The sequence below is a fragment of the Perognathus longimembris genome, chromosome 23, assembly GCF_023159225.1.
Source record: "Perognathus longimembris pacificus isolate PPM17 chromosome 23, ASM2315922v1, whole genome shotgun sequence".
Classification (NCBI taxonomy): Eukaryota; Metazoa; Chordata; class Mammalia; order Rodentia; family Heteromyidae; genus Perognathus; species Perognathus longimembris.
In genome coordinates this window covers 30,982,867-31,002,436 of record NC_063183.1, presented here as the reverse complement: position 1 = coordinate 31,002,436, position 19,570 = coordinate 30,982,867, and the positions used below count along the sequence as shown (strand labels likewise).

The 19,570-nt window shown below is 43.4% G+C and overlaps 1 protein-coding gene across 1 annotated transcript in view; it reads right to left on the bottom strand.

Moving 5' to 3' along the window:
* Nucleotides 1-7,997, bottom strand: part of Tp53bp1 (tumor protein p53 binding protein 1) — a 66,334-nt gene extending 58,337 nt beyond the window's left edge. The window contains 4 exon segments of the mRNA XM_048333132.1: nucleotides 6,403-6,487; nucleotides 6,746-6,839; nucleotides 7,039-7,223; nucleotides 7,873-7,997. Coding sequence (XP_048189089.1) covers nucleotides 6,403-6,487; nucleotides 6,746-6,839; nucleotides 7,039-7,223; nucleotides 7,873-7,879 — 371 coding nt within the window. The 5' untranslated portion in view covers nucleotides 7,880-7,997.
* Nucleotides 7,998-19,570: the final 11,573 nt, after the last annotated feature.

Here is a 19,570-nt window from a genome sequence, read left to right as displayed (position 1 = left end):
CCAACAAACATACATAACACTGAAAACATAACTGAAACCTAATTAGGAAAAATGTTTGTAACTAGTACAACTAAAGATATAAAATACAAAGAATTCATGCAAAAGTGGGTGTGGTGGTACGTGCTTGTAAGCCAGCACCTGGGAAGCGGAGGCAGGAGGACCACTAGTTAAGAGATCAACCTAGGCTACACAGGAGTTCTAGGACATCTATACTATGTAAAGACTCCATCTCAAAAAAAAAAAAAAAAAAAAGCCAGATGCCAGTGGCACCTACCTGTAATCCCAGCTACTCAGGAAGCTAAGATCTGAGAAGCCAGGTGCAAAGCCAGCTCAGGCAAGAAAGGCCATGAGATTCTTATCTCCAATTAACCACCAAAAAGCTGGAGTGCAGCTATGGCTCAAATGGTAGAGCATCAGGTTTGAGTGAAAACATTAAGACAAAGTGCTAAGGGTCAAGCCCTAAGATCAAGCCCCAGTACCAGCACACAAAAAATTAAAAATAAGTGGGCTGGGGATATGGCCTAGTGGCAAGAGAGCTTGCCTCATATACTTGAGGCCCTGGGTTCAATTCCCCAGCACCACATATACAGAAAATGGCCAGAAGTGGGCACTGTGGCTCAAGTGGCAGAGTGCTAGCCTTGAGCAAAAGGAAGCCAGGGACAGTGCTCAGGCCCTGAGTTCAAGGCCCAGGACTGGCCAAAAAAAAAAAAATTTTTTAAAATAAGCCAGATACAGGTGGCTTATGCCTCTAATCCTCATATTCAGGAGGCTGAGATCTGAGGATCATGGTTCAAAGCCAGGCTGGGCAGGAAAGTCCATGAGACTCGTCATCTCTAATTAGCCACCAGAAAACTAGAAGTGGCACTGTGGCACAAGTGATGGAGCACTAGCCTTGAGCTGAAGAGCTCAGGGACAGTACCCAGGCCCAGAGTTCAAGGCTCACAACCAACCAAAAAAAAAAATTTTAAACTAGAAAATTTGTAAAAATTGTAAGTGACATATTCCACAATAGACTAGTATTTAGAATATATAAATATACATATATTTTTTTTAAGTCTTAACCAGGAGCAAGTGGCTATGTCTATAATCCTAGACGTTCAAGTGGCTGAGAGCAGAAAGACTAAGGTTCAAGACCAGCAGGGGCAGAAAAGTTTCCAAGGCCAAATAATTATTTCCAAATAATTAGCAAAGCCAGGCACCAGTAGCTCATGCCTGTAATCCTAATTACTCAGGAGATGATTGAGATCTGAGGATTGAGGTTCAAAGCCAGCCAGGACAGGAAAGTCTGTGATACTCTTATCTTCAATTAACCACCAGAAAACCAGAAGTGGTGCTGTGGATCAAGTGGTACAGCGTAAGCCTTGAACTGAAGAGCTCAGGGACAGAGCCTAGGCCAAGTTCAAGCCCCATGACCAAAAAACTAATAATTAGCAAAAACAGGGCTGGAGGCAAAACAGCAACCTAGCAAATGTGAAGCCCTAAGTTCAAACTCTGCTAATTCCAACAAGAAAAAGGTCTCAGAACACAACAGTAAAAAAATTTAAATGAATAAATTAGAAAATTTAACTATTAGAAAACAAACAAAAGACATGAACAAAAGACATGAATTTCCTGATGTGGACCACAAATTTTAAAAAATAAGATATTCAAGCCAGGTGTTGGTGGTTCATGCCTATAAATCCTAACTACTCAGGAGGCTGACATCTGAGGACCATGGTTGAAAGCCTAGGCAGGAAAGTCCGTGAGACTCTAATCTCCAATAAGCTACTCAGAAATGGCACTGTGGCTCAAGTGGTAGAGTGCTGCCTTGAGCACAAAAAAGCTCAGGGACAGCTCCTAGGCCCTGAGTTCAAACCTAGGACTGGCCAAAAAAAAGGGGGTGGGGGGCTTCAACACCATTAGGGAATGTGAATTTAAACTACAACTCACAATGTTTGGTCAGAAGAGCTAAAATAAAAAGAATGCTCTGTTACCCAGTGCTACAACAATGCTCAGCCAGTGCTATGACCAAAAAAAAAGTGACAAAATGCTTGTAAAGATGGAGGAAAAACAAAAAATAACATGGCTATTCTAGCAAACAGTCTAGCAGTTTCTTAAAAACTGAACATGCAACTACAATACAACCAGGTAACCAAAAACTTGAGCAATTAAGATTTACATTACACAAAACCTGGTACACAAATGTTAATAACTGTTTTATTCACAACAGACAAAAATTGGAAGCAACCCAGATGCACTTCAATACATAAATGATTAAACTGCAGACTTGCAAGAGTGGGGGTAGGGCCAAGGGAAAAGGAGTAGACTAACAAAGCAGCAAAGTGGGGGTAGAATGCAGTCAAGAAATCCATGTATATTCTACAAAATTAAGGACAGGGGTGAGTCATGGGAGTGAGAATATTAAAAGGGTAACAATGACCAAGATGCACTGTATTCATAAACGCTTTGTTAAATAGCAACTAATTTGTACTTAAAATTTTTAAATATGAACTGCAGTACATCCATACCACAGAACACTACAAAGCCAAATCAACTGAATTACTGATACATAAAAACACTAGAATGATCTCCCCAGGAGTTATCCTGAAAGAAAAAAGGCCAATCCCAACCAAGTGCTACTGGCTCATGCTTGTAATCCTGGCCTTTAACAATCATGATTCAAAGCCAGCTAGGGCAGAAAAGTCTATGAGACTCGTCTCTCCAACCAGCAAAAAGCCAGAAGTATGGCTCAAGTAGCAGTGCACCAGCCTGGAGCAAAAAAAAAAACAAGAAAAGACCGCTAGAATTTGAGTTCAAGCCCTAGTACCAACACACACATACAGACACACATAAACATACACACATCAATCCCAAGATGTTATTTATATGTATATATTTATATATGTTATGTACTTATATTTGTATTTATATATAACATTTTGAAGTAAAATGTGCTGGGCGCTGGTGGCTCACACCTGTAATCCTAGCTACTCAGAAGGCTAAGATGTGAGGATCGAGGTTCAAAGCCAGCCCTGGCAGGAAAATCCGTGAGACTCTTATCTCCAATTCACCATCAAAAAACTGGAAGTGGTGCTAGGTCTTGAACTCTGGCTTTGAACCATGATCTTCATACGGTTCAAGTAGAGCACCAGCTGAGAATATGAAAGCCAAATGAGAGCACAAGTGCAATACTGGGGAGGGGGTTGGGGGGAGAAGAAACGTGCAAGACAGGTTCTGGTGTGGCTCACACCTATAATCATAGCCTATAATCCTTTGTATCTCAGAAGACTGAGATATGAAGATCATGGTTCAAAGCCAGCCCAGGCAGAAGACTCTGTGAGACTTTTGTCAGCTGGAGGACTTGAACGCAGGGCCTGAGTGCTATCCCTGAGCTCTTTTGCTCAAGGCCAGAGCTCTATCACTGAGCCACAGCTTCACTTTTCCGGTTTTTGAGTGGTTAATTGGAGATGAGTCCCTCAGGGACTTTTTTGCCCAGACTGGATTCGAACCACAACCCTCAGATCTCAGCCTCCTGAGCAGCTAGGATTATAGGTTTGAGCCACCAGTGGCGGACTCCATAAGACTTTCAATTAAACACCAACAAAAGCCAGAAATGGAGTTCTGGCTTCAGTGGCAAACCACAGCCTTCAGCAAAAAAGCTAATGGACAGTGTTCAGCCTAGAGTGCTTGCCTACCATGCATGAAACCCCAGCCAGGTTCGATTCCTCAGTACTACATAAACAGAAAAAGCCCAAAGTGGTGCTGCAGCTCAAAAGGTAGAGTGCTAGCCTTGAGCAAAAAGAAGCTCAGGGACACAGTGCTCAGGCCCTGTGTTTAAGCCCAAGGACTAGAAAAAAAAAAAATCCTAATCAGATAATTTTTTTCAGAATATCTAGGGAATAAAGGTTACATACAAATGTTCTAAAGAACATCCATTTCTGTGAAGTCTACCTCTCTTTCTCTCCAGTGTCATGGCCTTGGCACACATACTTTACAGTTTACTCTGTATGAAAACATCTCTTCTCATAGTTTGTGATTCTCCTTAGCTCTCCAACTTTGCCTAGTAAATTGCTATTTGTCTACACTGCACCTCAAAGATGTGTTCCAGGTTGGGAATGTGGCTTACTGGTAGAGTGCTTGCCTAGCAAGCATGAAGCCCTGGGTTCGATTCTTCAACACCACATACACAGAAAAAGCCAGAAGTGGCACTGTGGCTCAAGAGGTAGAGTGCTAGCTTTGAGCAAAAAGAAGCCAGGCACAGTGTTCAGGCCCTGAGTCCAAGCCCCAGGACTGGCAAAAAAAAAAAAAAAAAAAAGTGTTCCCTTACACCCCAGATTGGGTTTATATTTTTTCTCTTCTTTTCAATAATCCCAGTCATTAATTGAATAGCTACTAATGTGATGACTAAGTTAAACATCTGTTCCCCAAGCAAGTTATAAGCTCCATGATAACAAAGCCCCTTTGGGGCACTCAAGTGCCTCCCTGTTGACTTAACATTCAATCAAGTTCTAGAGAAAAAGAGCAACCACTAAGGAAAAGAAGTGACATGGAACAACTCAAACAGTATTGTTTCATTCACAATGGCGTTATACGGCTCCCTTCATTCAAACCAGGATGCTCAGCCATAAAAGCACAGGTACACCTGACAGAGGCTCCTAAAGGTACCAGAAGGTAACAGTGAGTGCAGCCACTGGGTACAGGAACCAAAGCACAAGCACTGTGACAAATGGGAAAACAACACCTGGCTTTAGGATCCAACTGCAATGGTGAGTTTTGTAGGGACTCCAGGGACACCAGCAAAGGATTGCACTTGCTGTCTAATCCCAATGAATGGAAGCTAGTTGGTACCAACTAACTGTGCTCTATAAGGACTAAGAGGGTCAGAAGCCAGAAATGCAAGTTTTATGAGTAATTTTTAAATTGTAACTAACTCCAGTATATTTTACCAGGTGTCAGCCAAATAAAACCCATCTACTAGCCAAAAAAGCCCACCAGTTTGCAGGTTATTCTGAGTCATTCATTTTTACTGGATGTGAGACAAATTTGTGCACAAACCCAAAGTATAAAATGCAGGCAAACATAAGGCCAAGATAAATGAGAAAGCCAAGTCTTTAACCACACCAAACCAACATTCTCTTATCTCCAGTCTACTCCAGAACCTCAAGAGTCCTACTAAAGTTGTCTGTGTTATTCTTTGACCAGATCAGAATTAAGGCAGAAGACTGAGAAGCACTGAATAGTAAGAAAAGGGAAGCATCTGCATTAGAAAGAACAGACTGAAAGCCCAGACCTCTCACTATTAATGTTTCCTAGAGAAAATTATTTAGCTGTTTTGCCCATTGCCTTCCTCTTCACAACAATGGAAGTAATATGATATCTTCATTGCACAACTGTTTCACAGGTAAAATGAGATTACATATCTAATATCCAATATTGGTCATAACAGATTTAAAAAATGAACAGTGATAATATACATAAAACAGAGTAAGAACTAAATGCTGTTTGAGTATGAACTAAATTTTTTTTTTTTTTTTTTTTGCCAGGCCAAGGCTTGGACTCAGGGCCTGAGCACTGTCCCTGGTTTCTTTTTGCTCAAGGCTAGCACTCTGCCACTTGAGCCACAGCGCCACTTCTGGCTTTTTCTATGTATGTGGTGCTGAGGAATCAAACCCAGGGTTTCATGCATGCAAGGCAAGCATTCTACTGCTAAGCCATATTTCCAGCCCGAACTAAACATTTTAGATACGAAAGTAGTCAAGAGACATCGGTGAGACCAAAAGAGGATAGTCAGCATGTTCACGTTTATATCTTCAGGAAGGTGGGGAGTAGGCCACAGAACTTGAGGGAAAGGGTGAAAAAGTGCAACAGTGGAGCACACTGAACATTGATGAAAGTGAACTACATAACTCGTGTATGGAAATTGGAGGGAGGGAATGGGAGAGAATGAGGGAACAGATGACACTGTGCGAAACGAAATGTATCTGACTCATGTAATTGTAATCTCTCTGTACATCACTTCTATAATAACAATACTTTTTTTTTTTTTTTAACGTGGTGAGGAGCTGGGTGCCAGGGGCTCATGCCTGTAATCCTAGCTAATCAGGAGAGACTGAGATCTGAGAATCATGGTTCAAAGACAGCCTAGACAGGAAAGTCCATGAGACTCTTCATCACCAAAAAGCCAGAAGTGGAGCTGTGGCTCAAAGTGGTAGAGTGCTACCCTCTAGCAAAAGAGCTCAGAGACACCCAGACCTGAGTTCAAGCTCCACAACGAACAACAACAAAAACTACCTTTACAAAGAAGATCAGCTTTCACTTCTAACACAATAACTACCTATTCAATCCTCAAATCCCATTACTAGGATGAGGCAACAGGAACAGATGATGAGTTCATCCATTAGCAAATTCAAACATTAGTAATACCTGCTGGTCCTATTTGGCTGAGGTAACTGGTCAATGACCTGACTGAAGGTACCACTTGTTTCTAAATGTGAAGAATCCACAGGGCCTGAAAAAAAGGAAAAACTGGTTATTAGCACAAAAGAGATTTACCACCAAACGTCAATATAAATTCAGGAATACAGACAATCCTACTCTACTATGCCACACTGGAACTCCATGAGTGCTTCAATGTTTCTTATGCACCAGATACTGCACGAGACCATTTTACATTTATTTCCACAATCATGTAATGTTTTAAACCTACCACCACCACCTTCAAAAAAAAAAAAAAAGTAAAGAACACTGAGAGATTTAAACATCTCACCTTCAGACTTGTTTTCCCTCAACTGTTCATTGAACCCACTATTACTGTCTCCTTGTTGTTCTGCAGATGTCTGTTCTGGATTGGACCCAACATCCTAGAAAACACACACAGATAATATAAACACCGTATACTAAATAGTCCAGAATGGGACACAGTTTTGGTAGCCATGTTGATTTTATTTTTCCAACCAACTGTAACCAAAAAACACTGAGGTATGCTGGTTATTATAAAAAAAAAAAAAAACAAGGCAAAGTTTAAAAAAAGAACAACCCTGCCCAATCATTTTCACTCACCAGCACAGGGTTCTCTTTGTGCATTTGTAAATTCGGAAGGTGTCGGGACAGCATGCTGAAGCGAGAACCAGACTCATCCTCTAGAACCTGGCTTTCGGGCTGCGAATCTTCAATTATCAGGCAAGGAGTATCTTGCTGAGAGAAATCTGAATCCAACTGACTTCCAGTAGGGTCCATCTGCTCCCCTGGAGTGGAATAACAAAAGACCCGTTCTGGGGGTCACCTTAGGATGCCTTCCTCACACCCTCTGAGTGTAAACCCGGGAGCTGGCGAGGGAGGGGAGCGGGCAGGCCAGGGCTTCCCTCCTCAAGAGCCTCTCACACCTACCTCCCAGCCCGCGTGTTCTCCCGCCACCCCACCTCCCCTCTCCCCCCCACCCCACCCCACCCCCGCGCACCCCGTCTTCCCTCCCCTCTCCTCCCCGCGGGTGGCCTGTCCTCCCCTCCCCAACCTCTTCTCTCCCCGCCCCTTTTCCCATCGCGCCCCCCTCCCGCCTCCCAACGTCCTTCGGGCGCCTCCACGCCCCCCCTCCCTCCACGGCTGCTTTGTAATGTCCGCTCCGTGCGCAGGAGCCGCCCCCCTCCACACACACACACACTCACACACGCACCCCCGCGCGCGCGCGCTTCCTCGCGCCCACCCAGCCCGCCCAGCCGCCGCTCCCCAACCCCGCTCGCTCCACAGGGCCCTCTCCAGCCCCTTCCCCTTCCCCGCCGCCGCCGCCATGCTTGCCGCCCCGCCCCCCTCCGGGCAGCCGTCCCCCTTCAGACTCGGGAAACCCAGGCCTCCGGAGCCGACTGCGGGGCGCGCGCGTTATTGTTCTCCGAGCAGTACCGGGCATTCCGGCGCGGGGTCCCCTCGCGCTCGAGCTAGAGGTCTCGGCACCGTTCTCCAAGCCCCGCCAGCTCGTTCCGCGGGACGCCGCTCTCGCCGCCACCGCCAACGCCGCCGCCGCCACGGGCCGCGAGCTTTCCTCCCTCCCGCCCCTTTCCTCCCCCCCCCGGCACGTCACGTACTAGCGGATCTCCCATTGGCTGCTTCCGCCAGCCACTCAAAAGCTCCTGCGCATGATAGGTGGCTGAGGAGGAGCGCCCGCCCTCCGCCCCTCACGTAAGGAAAAAGGAACACGGCGGCGTGTTTCCATGGCAGCATGGAGGCTGCAGGCCCTCCCTCCAGCGCAGCCCTGAGAATGACAGTATCCTTGAACCAGAGGGACCTTGAAAGGGCATGAAATAAGATTCCCTCGCCCCGGGACCCGGGGCATTTTTTTTTCTATTTATTCAGGCATTAGACATAATCTACCTGCTTGATGCCGTCCAGGCACCCTGGGAACCCTTCCCTCCCACTTCCATGTAAAAAGGAGTTTCCCGGCTTTTCTAATAAAAGGAGGGGAGGGTACTGGTACTCCAGAGCTGGGGGAATGGGAGAAAAGACTCTTTGGGGTTTTCCCTCTATCCGTTAGGTTTCCTTTTATGGACCTCTACCTGAATGCAAGGGGTCTCTACCTTCTCCTCCCCCCCCCCCCATGTGGGTCTCTGCTGGGTTTGTTCTTTGTTCTTGGGGGAGGTGGGGGGAGTAATTCTGTTTTCTGCATTGTTTGTAGACCCCCAGAAGGCCATATTTCTTTCCTTTGCCCTTGGCAGCAAAGTATTTGAAGCTTCACATTTGTGCGTCATCTGTAATATGTGATATATGGTACATATATGTAATGATTATAGCCTGGGTGCATCCCCAGTACACACACACACACACACCCCAGACATGTTTTGGCCCTCGCTTTGAGCACTGTGATTTTCAATCTACTGGTAAAGAGAACAGCTGTCGCCCCTTTCAAGCTTGATGACCTCGGAGATCCAAGTCCCGAGATTCAATTATCCCAATTATAGTGCCAGGGTCTCGAGTTATAGAGGGTGTGGCAGCTGTGGCGGCTATTAATGAAAGAGGCCCCAGGAGGCATGTGTGTTTCCTTGTTATTGTTGTTGTTGCTGTTTTAATTTAAATGGCGGCTGGATCTGCGATAGAATTCTAGCCCGAGCAGCTGTCAGCAAGGGAAAGCATTTAGCAAAATGCCCAAGAATATTCATTCGTAAGCATTCAGTCGGAGGCAGGTTTATGTTTTTTGTTGTTGTTGTTTTTCCTCTATCTCAGGCTCAGAAGTATTTCGGCACAGGTTAATCATAAATCCCTATTTCAACATTTGAAATAGCTAAGTGGAACTTACTACCAGCCAGTCTTCTCCCTGATACAATAAATACAATAAATTACAGTGATTATACTTTCCAAACAAAAAATCAAAGCACGTTGACTTTGAGTATATATTACTTGTGGGAACAAAAGGACTAACTGAAATGAAAATGCCTTGAAAATTCTAGGCTCTATTAAAGCTGTAACAAGAAAATAATTGGAATATTTTATTGGAGGGATGAAAGGAAGGATTGGGTGTGTGTCTCGAGTGTTAGAATGCATACCTAGCAAGTGTGAGGGAGCCCCTTAGTTCAAATTCCAGTACAGAAAGAAAAAGAAGAAAAGAGAAAGAGAGCGAGGGAGGGAGGGGGAGAGAGAGGGAAAGAGATATTGTGGCTTAGTGGCAGAGTGCTTGCCTAGCATGCATGAAGCCCTGGATTCCTCAGTACCACATAAACAGAAAAAGCCAAAAGTGGCGCTGTGGTTCAAGAAGTAGAGAGCTAGCCTTGAGAAAAAGCATCAGGGACAGTGCCCAGGCCCTGAGTTCAAGCCCTAAGACTGGCCAAAAAAAAAATGAAAAAAAGGAAAAAGAAATCACCCAGAGACACATCTTACCTGTTAATCCTAAAAGCATTTATAATGAACATCTTTCTTCACTGCTGACACTACAGAATACCACTGACCAAATAAATGTAATCCTAAAAGGACCAAGTCAGGTCATTATTAACTTTGTGAGGGACAAAGTGAGTTTAACTGCTCAATATTGAAAGTACCAGATCTTACCATAGTTAAATGTAACTTTGGTTCCCATTAAATTTTTATTTTTATTTTATTTTATTTTATTTTTGGCCAGTCCTGGGCCTTGGACTCAGGGCCTGAGCACTGTCCCTGGCTTCTTTTTGCTCAAGGCTAGCACTCTGCCACTTGAGCCACAGCGCCACTTCTGGCCATTTTCTGTATATGTGGTGCTGGGGAATTGAACCCAGGGCCTCATGTATACAAGGCAAGCACTCTTGCCACTAGGCCATATCCCCAGCCCCCCTATTAAATTTTTTAAAAAATGTTTTAAGTCACCATCTTTCTTATTCTCCTCCAACTGCATTACCCTGCCCCCCCCCCCCCATGGAAACCTAAGCATGTCTTCCTGCTTGCTCTGATTCTTTGTCAAACAACTATATGTATTTGTTAAAACTCATCAACTAAAAAGGGTAAATTAAACTTCAGTAAAGACAAAAATAGTTAAATGTGCCTAAGCCATATCCATTACTAAATACATCAAGAATTTTTTTTTCAAAAAAGACTGAAGAAAAGCTGAATTCCTTATTAGACTATGTAGGAATTAAATTAACTATAAAGTTATCAAAAAAGATCCGAAAACGCAGTTAGAATGATTACCCACTAAGGCTGTGACTGATGACAGGTAGGTGAGCCAAAGGCCTTTGTAGACTCCCAACCTGCGGAAGACCCATCAGCACATCTTTCTGAAGGTGTATCTTTATCTAAGCCACCTCACACTGAGAGAAATCTAATCTACCTTTAAAGTTCTCCCAGAGAAGAAAATTTTGTCGCATTCCATGTTAACATGCTTTAAAGTTTAACAAACCTCATTGTCAGAAACTTTTCTTCTAATCATCTGATCAAGTCCTTTCTTTGAGCCCCAAACCCATGTTTCCTTTCCTATTGTCTTTAGCTGGTATCTAAAACCTGATTAGATTCTCACCCATATCATTTGGTCTTCTAATTCCACAACAGATTTCAACCAAACCAACCGCAGGTGTAAATGCACTTTGACTTAACAGTTTATCAGATTTCCTGAGGTCTCCTAGTAGGCTTCTCTAAACAAACAAACAAAAAAAAGCAACCAGCTTAATCTTCATTAGCTCTTAAAGCTACTATTTACCAGGTGTTAAACTTGCTTCATCATTTTCGTCTGGAAATTCATAGTTTTGGAGTTTGATGGCAGAGAGGTTCATTGAGGATCTGACAAGTACTGAATTCAATGATTAAAAAAAAACACTGACACTTTTACAAACTGAGTTACACTTACTCCATAACTGATTCTGACCCCAGGATGCCTTCCTTCTGCTGCCCTGGGACCTACACAATCCTAGCCAGCGTAATGATGCAATTCATTAATAACATGTTTTACGTTATATTTTACTCTGACATTAATTGCCTGATAAACTCTATGAAGGCTAGAGAGGAGAAAACCAAAGTTTAGAAAAATGAAGAAAAAAAATGTGTAAGAGAGATAATCAGAATTCGAACCTGCTCGGATCTACTGTTGTCCAAAGATGACAATGAATGTGGTTTGTTGTTGTTATGCCAGTCCTGGGGCTTAAACTCAGGGTCTAGGCACTATCCCTGAGCTTTTGTGCTCAAGGGTAGCACTCTACCAGGTTAGCCACAACTCTACTTCTAGTTTTTTCTGTGGTTAATTGGAGATCAAAGTCTCATGGACTTTCCTGTCTGGACTGGCTTTGAACCATAATCCTCAGATCTCAGTTTCCTGGGTAGCTAGGATTACAGGCATGAGCTACCAGTGCCCAACCTAATTTAAGATTTTAGTCAAAGATTCTAAGATGGATAGTTAGAATGCCCACTGATTGTTACCAGATTGGACACTGACTCTTTTTTCCAATTAAATTTTAAGATTTCAGGGATTTACTCCACATTTTTGGCTTTCTATTTGTAGTTCTTTTTTTATTAGGCTTAATATTTTGATAACATTAATGGAAATGTTTTCTTTTATTGAACATATAATAATTTCAGGATACAAAAGTTATATTGCATCTAGTGAGATAACTTTGAAAATCAGTTTTTCATTGCGGTTGATTATTTTTCCTCAGAGCATATTTCATTAAAAATGTACAATTAGCCCAGACATCAGTAGCTCATACCTGTAATCCTAGTTACTCAAGAGGCTGAGATCTAAGGATCGTGGTTTGAAGCCAGCCCAGGCAAGAAAGTCCATGAGACCCTTATCTCCAATAAACTACTCAGAAAAAGCCAGAAGTAGTGCTGTGGCTCAAGTGGTAGAGTAGAGTGCTAGCCTTGAGCCAAAAGAAGCTTAGAGACAGTGCCCAGGCCCTGAGTTCAAGCCCCAGGACTAGTTCTCTCTCTCTCTCTCTCTCTCTCTCTCTCTCTCTCTCTCTCTCTCTCACACACACACACACACACACACACACACTCATTGATACATAAATTTAAAAGTAGAATTGAGGGACTAGGGGTATAACTTAGAGATAGAGCTCTTGCCTAACATGTTCAAGCTCCTGAGTTTGATCCCCAGCACCAAAAACCCCAGATAAAGCAAAAAGATACATGAAGTTACTGTATTTCATTTTATTTTAGTTATTTCTATTTTTAACAGTATTGTAGTTTGAAGTTATTTGAAGTACTAATCTGACCAACTAGGTTGGGTCTTTTCCCTAATTTTTAGTAACTACTTTATTTTCATCTTTGTCTACGAAGATAAAATTCAAATACAGTGAAATGCACAACTTTTTGTTTTGGTTGGGTTTTTTTGACAGTACTGGAGTTTAAATTTAAGACTTCACACTAGTGAGCTAGGTGCTCTACCACTTGAGCCATATTCTAATAGTTCATTCTTTTGTTTGTTTGTTTTGGTGCAAGTCCTGGGACTTGAAATCAGGACCGGGGCACTGTCCTGGAGCTTTTTTTTTTTTACTCAAGGCTAATGCTCTATCACTTGAGGTACAGTTACACTTCTAGCTTTTTGGTGGTTAATTGGAGACAAGAGTCTCACAAGAAACTTTCCTGCCCAGGCTGGCTTCAAACTATGATGATCAGATCTCAGCCTTCTGAGTAGCTAGGATTACAGGCATGGGCCACCAGTGTCCAGCAATTCATTCTTTTTTTTTTTTTTTTTGGCCAGTCCTGGGGCTTGGACTCAGGGCCTGAGCACTGTCCCTGGCTTCTTCCCGCTCAAGGCTAGCACTCTGACACTTGAGCCACAGCGCCGCTTCTGGCCGTTTTCTGTATATGTGGTGCTGGGGAATCGAACCTAGGGCCTCGTGTATCCGAGGCAGGCACTCTTGCCACTAGGCTATATCCCCAGCCCCCAGCAATTCATTCTTTTTAATTGTTTAGTATTATTCATGTGCCACAGTTTGTTTTTATCAGCTCTCCCTGTTACTGAATATTTGAGCCACTTTGGGCTATTATAAATAAAGTTGCCATGAATTTTCCAGAATAATTCCGTGTGTGTGTGTGTGTGTGTGTGTGTATATGTGTGTGTGTGTGTGTGTGAACACAGGTTTTCTCTTGGGTGGGTAAGTAGAAGTGATTTGCTGAGTCAAAAAATGTGTGCTTGTTTCACTTTATAAGTAACTGCCAGGCAGATTTTAAATGGTTGTATAATTTCATACTTACACTAACAACATATGAGAGTTTCAGGTAGTCTACATTCTCACTAACATTTGGTGTTGTCAGTGTGAAGTGGTATCTCATTATGTTTTTAAGTCAATTTCACATATCGTTTATATACAATAAAATGTGTTCCTTTTATATGTGAGTAGAACTATACAGTATGGATATACATGGGGGTGTGTACATGTCTGTGAAACTGCCACCCCAACTAAATATACAATACTTCCATTCCCCCCAAAACATGCCCTTGTGCCTCATTTGAAATCAATTCCAGGCCCCAGGCAAACCACTTATTTATTCTCTGTCACTGCTGGTTAGTTTTTGCCCATTTGAGAATTCCACATAACCTTAACGTGAGCACTATGGACTTCTGTTTGCCACAAACATGCATTCCCCCATACCTTGTGAAGAGTGATGGTTCCACCTGCTTCCCTCCCTTCTGGGTCTACAAACCACATTTGCACCAAGATAATCTTCCCAGAGGCTGATCCCCACCAAAGCCAGAGCTTAACCAACCCACAAAGGCAGGACTAGTCCAGCGGCATACCTTCAATAGGTGCATACATGGATATGCATTATGTAGACATCGTTCTATTCAATGCATACATGTATCAACTTGGGTGAAAAAAAGTGTACTGGTGTTTGAACTCAGGATTTTGTGCTTGTGATTTTTTTTTTTTTTCTGGTCAGTCCTGGGCCTTTAGATTCAGGGCCTGAACACTGTCCCTGGCTTCTTTTTTTGCTCAAGGCTAGCACTCTGCCACTTGAGCCACAGCGCCACTTCTGGCTGTTTTCTGTATGTGTGGTGCTGGGGTATTGAACCCAGAGCTTCATGCATATGAGGCAAGCACTATTGCCACTAGGCCATATCCCCAGCCCCTGTGCTGGTGATTTTTACTTTGGAACCATTTAGTTACATCTCCAGCCTCTCTTTTTATTTGTTTTTGGCCTGGCACTGGGACTTGAACTCAGGTCCTAGGTGCTGTACCTTAGTTTTTTCACTCAAGGCTAATGCTTGTAACCATTTGAGTCACCGCTTCACTCCCAATTTCCTCAGGTCTCAGCCTCCTGAGTAGCTAGAATTACAGGTGTGAGCCATAAATGCCCTACTTCATGTCCATCTTTTTTAGAGATTGCTTCATTTGGTGCCCTTTGTAGAGGTTATTTTGTTCCAGGCCTTCACAAGTAAGCTAGCTGTCGGTGCTGAAAGGTGACCCTGTGACTGCTGGTATGCATTATGATCATAGTATTTTTCCCCAAAGCTCAGGATAAGCCTCTGACACAGCAATCCTGTAATCCAACACGCCTCTCTCAGTGTAAGGAATGCTTTATAGACAGAATAGGGTATATGATGGGAATCTGAGCTGCCTGAAGCTCTCTGGATATTTTGATTGGTAAGACCATGCAAGCTAGCAGAGCAGGCTAGAAGTTCAGCCAAACGAAGTTAGGCCTCCTCCCCCCATCTCAGGAAACCTAATGACATCCATCACGATGGAAGTAAAAAGAGGAGCCGATGTCTTCTCTTTTTTCTTTCTTTGTCAGTCATGGGGCTCGAAATCGGGGCCTGGGCACTGTCCCTGAGTTCTTATGCTCTACCACTTTGAGCCACAGCTCCACTTCTGGTTTTCTGGTAGTTAATTAGAGATAGAAATCTCACAGAACTGGGCACTGGTGGCTCACACCTGTAATCCTAGCTACTCAGGAAGCTGAGATTTGAGGATTGCAGTTCAAAGCCAGGCAGGGCAGGGAAGTCTGTGAGACTCTTATCTCCAATTAACCACTAGGAAACTGGAAGTGGCCCTGTGGCTCAAGTGGTGGAATGCTAGCCTTGAGTTGAAAGAGCTCAAGGACAGTGCCCAGACCTAGAGTTCAAGACTCACAACTGACCAACAAAAAAAAAAAAAAAAAAAAAAACACGTCTCACAGACTTCCCTGTCTTGGCTGACTTTGAAACCATGATCCTCAGACCTCAAACTCCTGAGTAGCTAGGATTACAGGAGTGAGCCACCATTGCCCAGCAAGTTAACCTTCCTTTCTTCCTTCCTTCCTTCCTTCCTTCCTTCCTTCCTTCCTTCCTTTCGTCAGTCTTGGAGCATGAACTCACAGCCCAGGCACTGTCTCTGAGCTCTTTTTGCTCAAGGCTAGTGCTCTAGCACTTGGAGCCACAGCGCCACTTCCTTTACTTTTTGAATTACCAGAGCTGGCTTCAATATTGCAGAGACTCAAGCATTAAAAGGATTACAATGCTCACCCTTCCTACAAACACACGTAATTCAAGATGAATGTAATTGATTTCAATAAAGCTCTGATACGCTCATGATAATAACTTCAGTACTTTAAGTAGTAAACATGAAATTATTCTAAGAAAAAACTTTTCTCTTGGGGGAGGTTGTTTTTGGTGGAGGGTTTTTTGCCAGTCTTTGGACTTGAACTCAAGACCTGGGCACTGTCCCTAAGCCTCTTTGTGCTCAAGGCTAACGCTCTATCACTTGGGCCATAATGCTACTTTGACTTTTTCTGGAGATAAGAGAGTCTCATGGAGCTGAGCCAGGCACTGGTGGCTCACACCTGTAATCCTAGCTACTCAGGAGACTGAGGTCTGAGGATCACGTTTCAAAGCCAGCCCAGAAAGGGAAGCCTGTGAGCCTCTTTTCTCCAATTAACCACTAGAAAACCAGAAGAAATGCTGTAGCTCAAGTGGTAGAGTGCTAGTCTTGAGCAAAGGAGCACAGGGACAGAGCCCAGGCCCTGAGTTCAAACCCCTCCACTGACAAAAAGAAAAAGGCTCATGGACTCTTCTGCCCTAGCCTGGCTTCGGATCTCAGATCTCAGCCTCTTGAGTAGCGAGGATTATAGGTGTGAGCTACTGGACCCTGGCTCAGGGATTTAAAATTTTTTTTCTTAGGGGAGTACAGGGATTGGAACACTGTCCTGTGCTTGTGAGGCAGGCACTTTTACCACTGAACCACACTTCCAGCCCTGACTTTCTGGCATGCACGATTCTAATAGTTAAGAAAACAAGCATGTGCCAACAGTGTCCAGCCCTTCATTGAAAAGGGGCCTCAAGGGCTGGAAGTGTGGCTTAGCGGTAGAGTGCTTGCTTAGCATGCATGAATACCCTGGGTTCCATTTCTCAGCCCCACATAAACAGAAAAAGCCTGAAGTAGCACTGTGGCTCAAGTGGCAGAGTGCTAGCCTTGAGCACAAAGAAGTCAGGGACAGGGCTCAGGCCCTGAGTCCAAGCCCAGAACTGGGAAGGGAAGGGAAAGGAAAGGAAAGGAAAGGAAAGGAAAGGAAAGGAAAGGAAGAAAGAAAGAGAGAAAGAGAGAAAGAAAGAAAGAGAGAGAGAAAGAAAGAGAGAAAGAAAAGAAAGAAAGAGAAAGAAAGAAAGAAAGAGAGAGAGAAAGGGGGCCTTAAGCCCCAATCTTTCTGTTCTCAGCCTCCCAAGTAGTCAAGATTTCAGATATGAGCCACCAGCTTATTTTCAGAAAATATTTCAGAGATACTTCTCCTAGTAAGTAAAGCATTCGCTTATTAACCTTGTCTATTAGATAATTCATACATCACTCTATATTATAAATTGAGAGGGACCTATAGCTAAGAATTTCCTAATATACAATTACCATTCCTTTCATACCACTTGAGAATTAGTCTGTCCACTGTTTTGTGCCCACCTCAGTCCATGTCCAAGGAAAGTACCCAAAGGCCCTTCCTCTTGCGCCTCTTCTAAATTCTTCTCGTTTGTTCAGTAGTAGACCCTTAGAAATCCTTTACAGAAATCAAAGGTCTTTCACCACACATAGGTCAGAAGCATTGGCTGGGTGACTCTGTCAGTCCTTGACAAGACTGTGGAAGGGGCTACAGAATGAGATCACTTCCCAAGGATCATATATGTGGTCAGTACAGAACCCTGGGTGCCACAGTCACCTCACAAATGTGCATACACATCACAACCCCTTGAATAATATCCTTTTACTACTAGGATTCACAGCACCCTCTTCCTAAACACAAAATAGGTTCTTAAAAATGCTATCTTAGGAGCTGGGAATATGGCCTAGTGGCAAGTGTGCTTGACTGGTATACAAGAAGCCCTGGGTTCGATTCCCCAGCACCACATAAAATGGCCAGAAGTGGCACTGTGGCTCAAGTGGCAAAGTGCTAGCCTTGAGCAAAAAAGAAGTCTGGCCCTGAGTCCAAGGCTCAGGACTGGCCAAAATAAATAAATAAATAATAAAAATGCTATCTTATAAAAAATATATATACCTTGGGGCTGGGAATATGGCCTAGTGGCAAGAGTGCTTGCCTCGTATACAAGAAGCCCTGGGTTTGATTCCCCAGCACCACATATACAGAAAACGGCCAGAAGTGGCGCTGTGGCTCAAGTGGCAGAGTGCTAGCCTTGAGCGGGAAGAAGCCAGGGACAGTGCTCAGGCCCTGAGTCCAAGCCCCAGGACTGGCCAAAAGAAAAAAAAAAATGGCCAGAATTGACATTGTGGCTCAAGTGGTAGAGTACTAGCTTTGAGCAAAAAGAAGCCAGGGGCAGTGCTCAGGCCCTGAGTCCAAGGCCCAGGACTGGTTAAAAAAAAATATATATATATATAAATATATATAAAATATATATATACATATATATAAAAATATATTTTTTAACTAGTCCTGTATACCTTATAATTCATGTAGGAATTTTCTTTATTTTTGTCTTAAATTCAGCTTTCCATGTTTTGCTCACATATGCATCAATATTTTTTGTCTTTTTTTTTAAATGTAGTTTTATGGGGCTGGGGATATAGCCTAGTGGCAAGAGTGCCTGCCTCGGATACACGAGGCCCTAGGTTCGATTTCCCAGCACCACATATACAGAAAACGGCCAGAAGCGGCGCTGTGGCTCAAGTGTCAGAGTGCTAGCCTTGAGCGGGAAGAAGCCAGGGACAGTGCTCAGGCCCTGAGTCCAAGGCCCAGGACTGGCCAAAAAAAAATTAAAAAATTAAAAAAAATGTAGTTTTAGCTAGAGGTCACTTTCATACTTTAAATTATTATGTTAATAGTGTTGCTTTTTCTTTCTTGTTTTGTTTTGAGACAGGGTCTCACTATGTAGCCCAGGCTGACCTTGAACTCAACAGTCCTAACAGCCTCCTGAGTGCTGGGATTACAAGGATGCAAGACTGTGTGTGCCTGGCTTTAAAAATATTTTTGACATTATCATTATCATAATAATAACGGTATCAAAGTACAGAAGATGGTAATTAAGAGATACCCATAGCCATTCTTTCTGTGACATTATCCACCTTTGGCAAAGGGCCTGTTGAGTGCTCATCCAACACACATATGTGATTTTAGTACCATCATAGTCTTCATTTGCTTCTCTAATTAATACATCTCAATTCTATCAGGACCTGAGGTCACAGGCCTGAATTCGGCTCCACCATCTGATCAGTGTATGGTCCTTCCTGTATTATTCTGGGTCTGTTGTCTTAATCTCTTTGTTTGACTTGATGAAATCAAGAGTTTGCAGTTAACTGCTGTTAAACCTTACATTGAGACCCTATGCTAGTTAAAAGCCTCATCTTGGGCTGGGAATGTGGCTTAGTGATAGAGAGCTTGCCTAGCATGTAGGAAGCCCTGGATTTGATTCCTCAGTACCACATAACCAGAAAAAGCCAGGAATGGTGCTGAGGCTTAAGCTGTAGAGTGCTAGCCTTGAGCAAAAGAAGCTCAGGAACAGTGCTCATGTCCTGAGCTCAAACCCCAGCACTAGCAAAAAAAAAAAAAAAAAAAAAGGCTCACCTCTACAGTTGCTATGGAAACTCTCCCCTTCATCTCCCTACAACCCATTCTGTCTCTCTGCCTCCACCTGGCATTTTTCTGATTGTAGAAAAAGAGGCCTATACACCTCTCCATGCTGTTTCCCAGATTCATATCTGCAAATGGTGGTGTTAAGGTGGTAGGGGGAGATGTA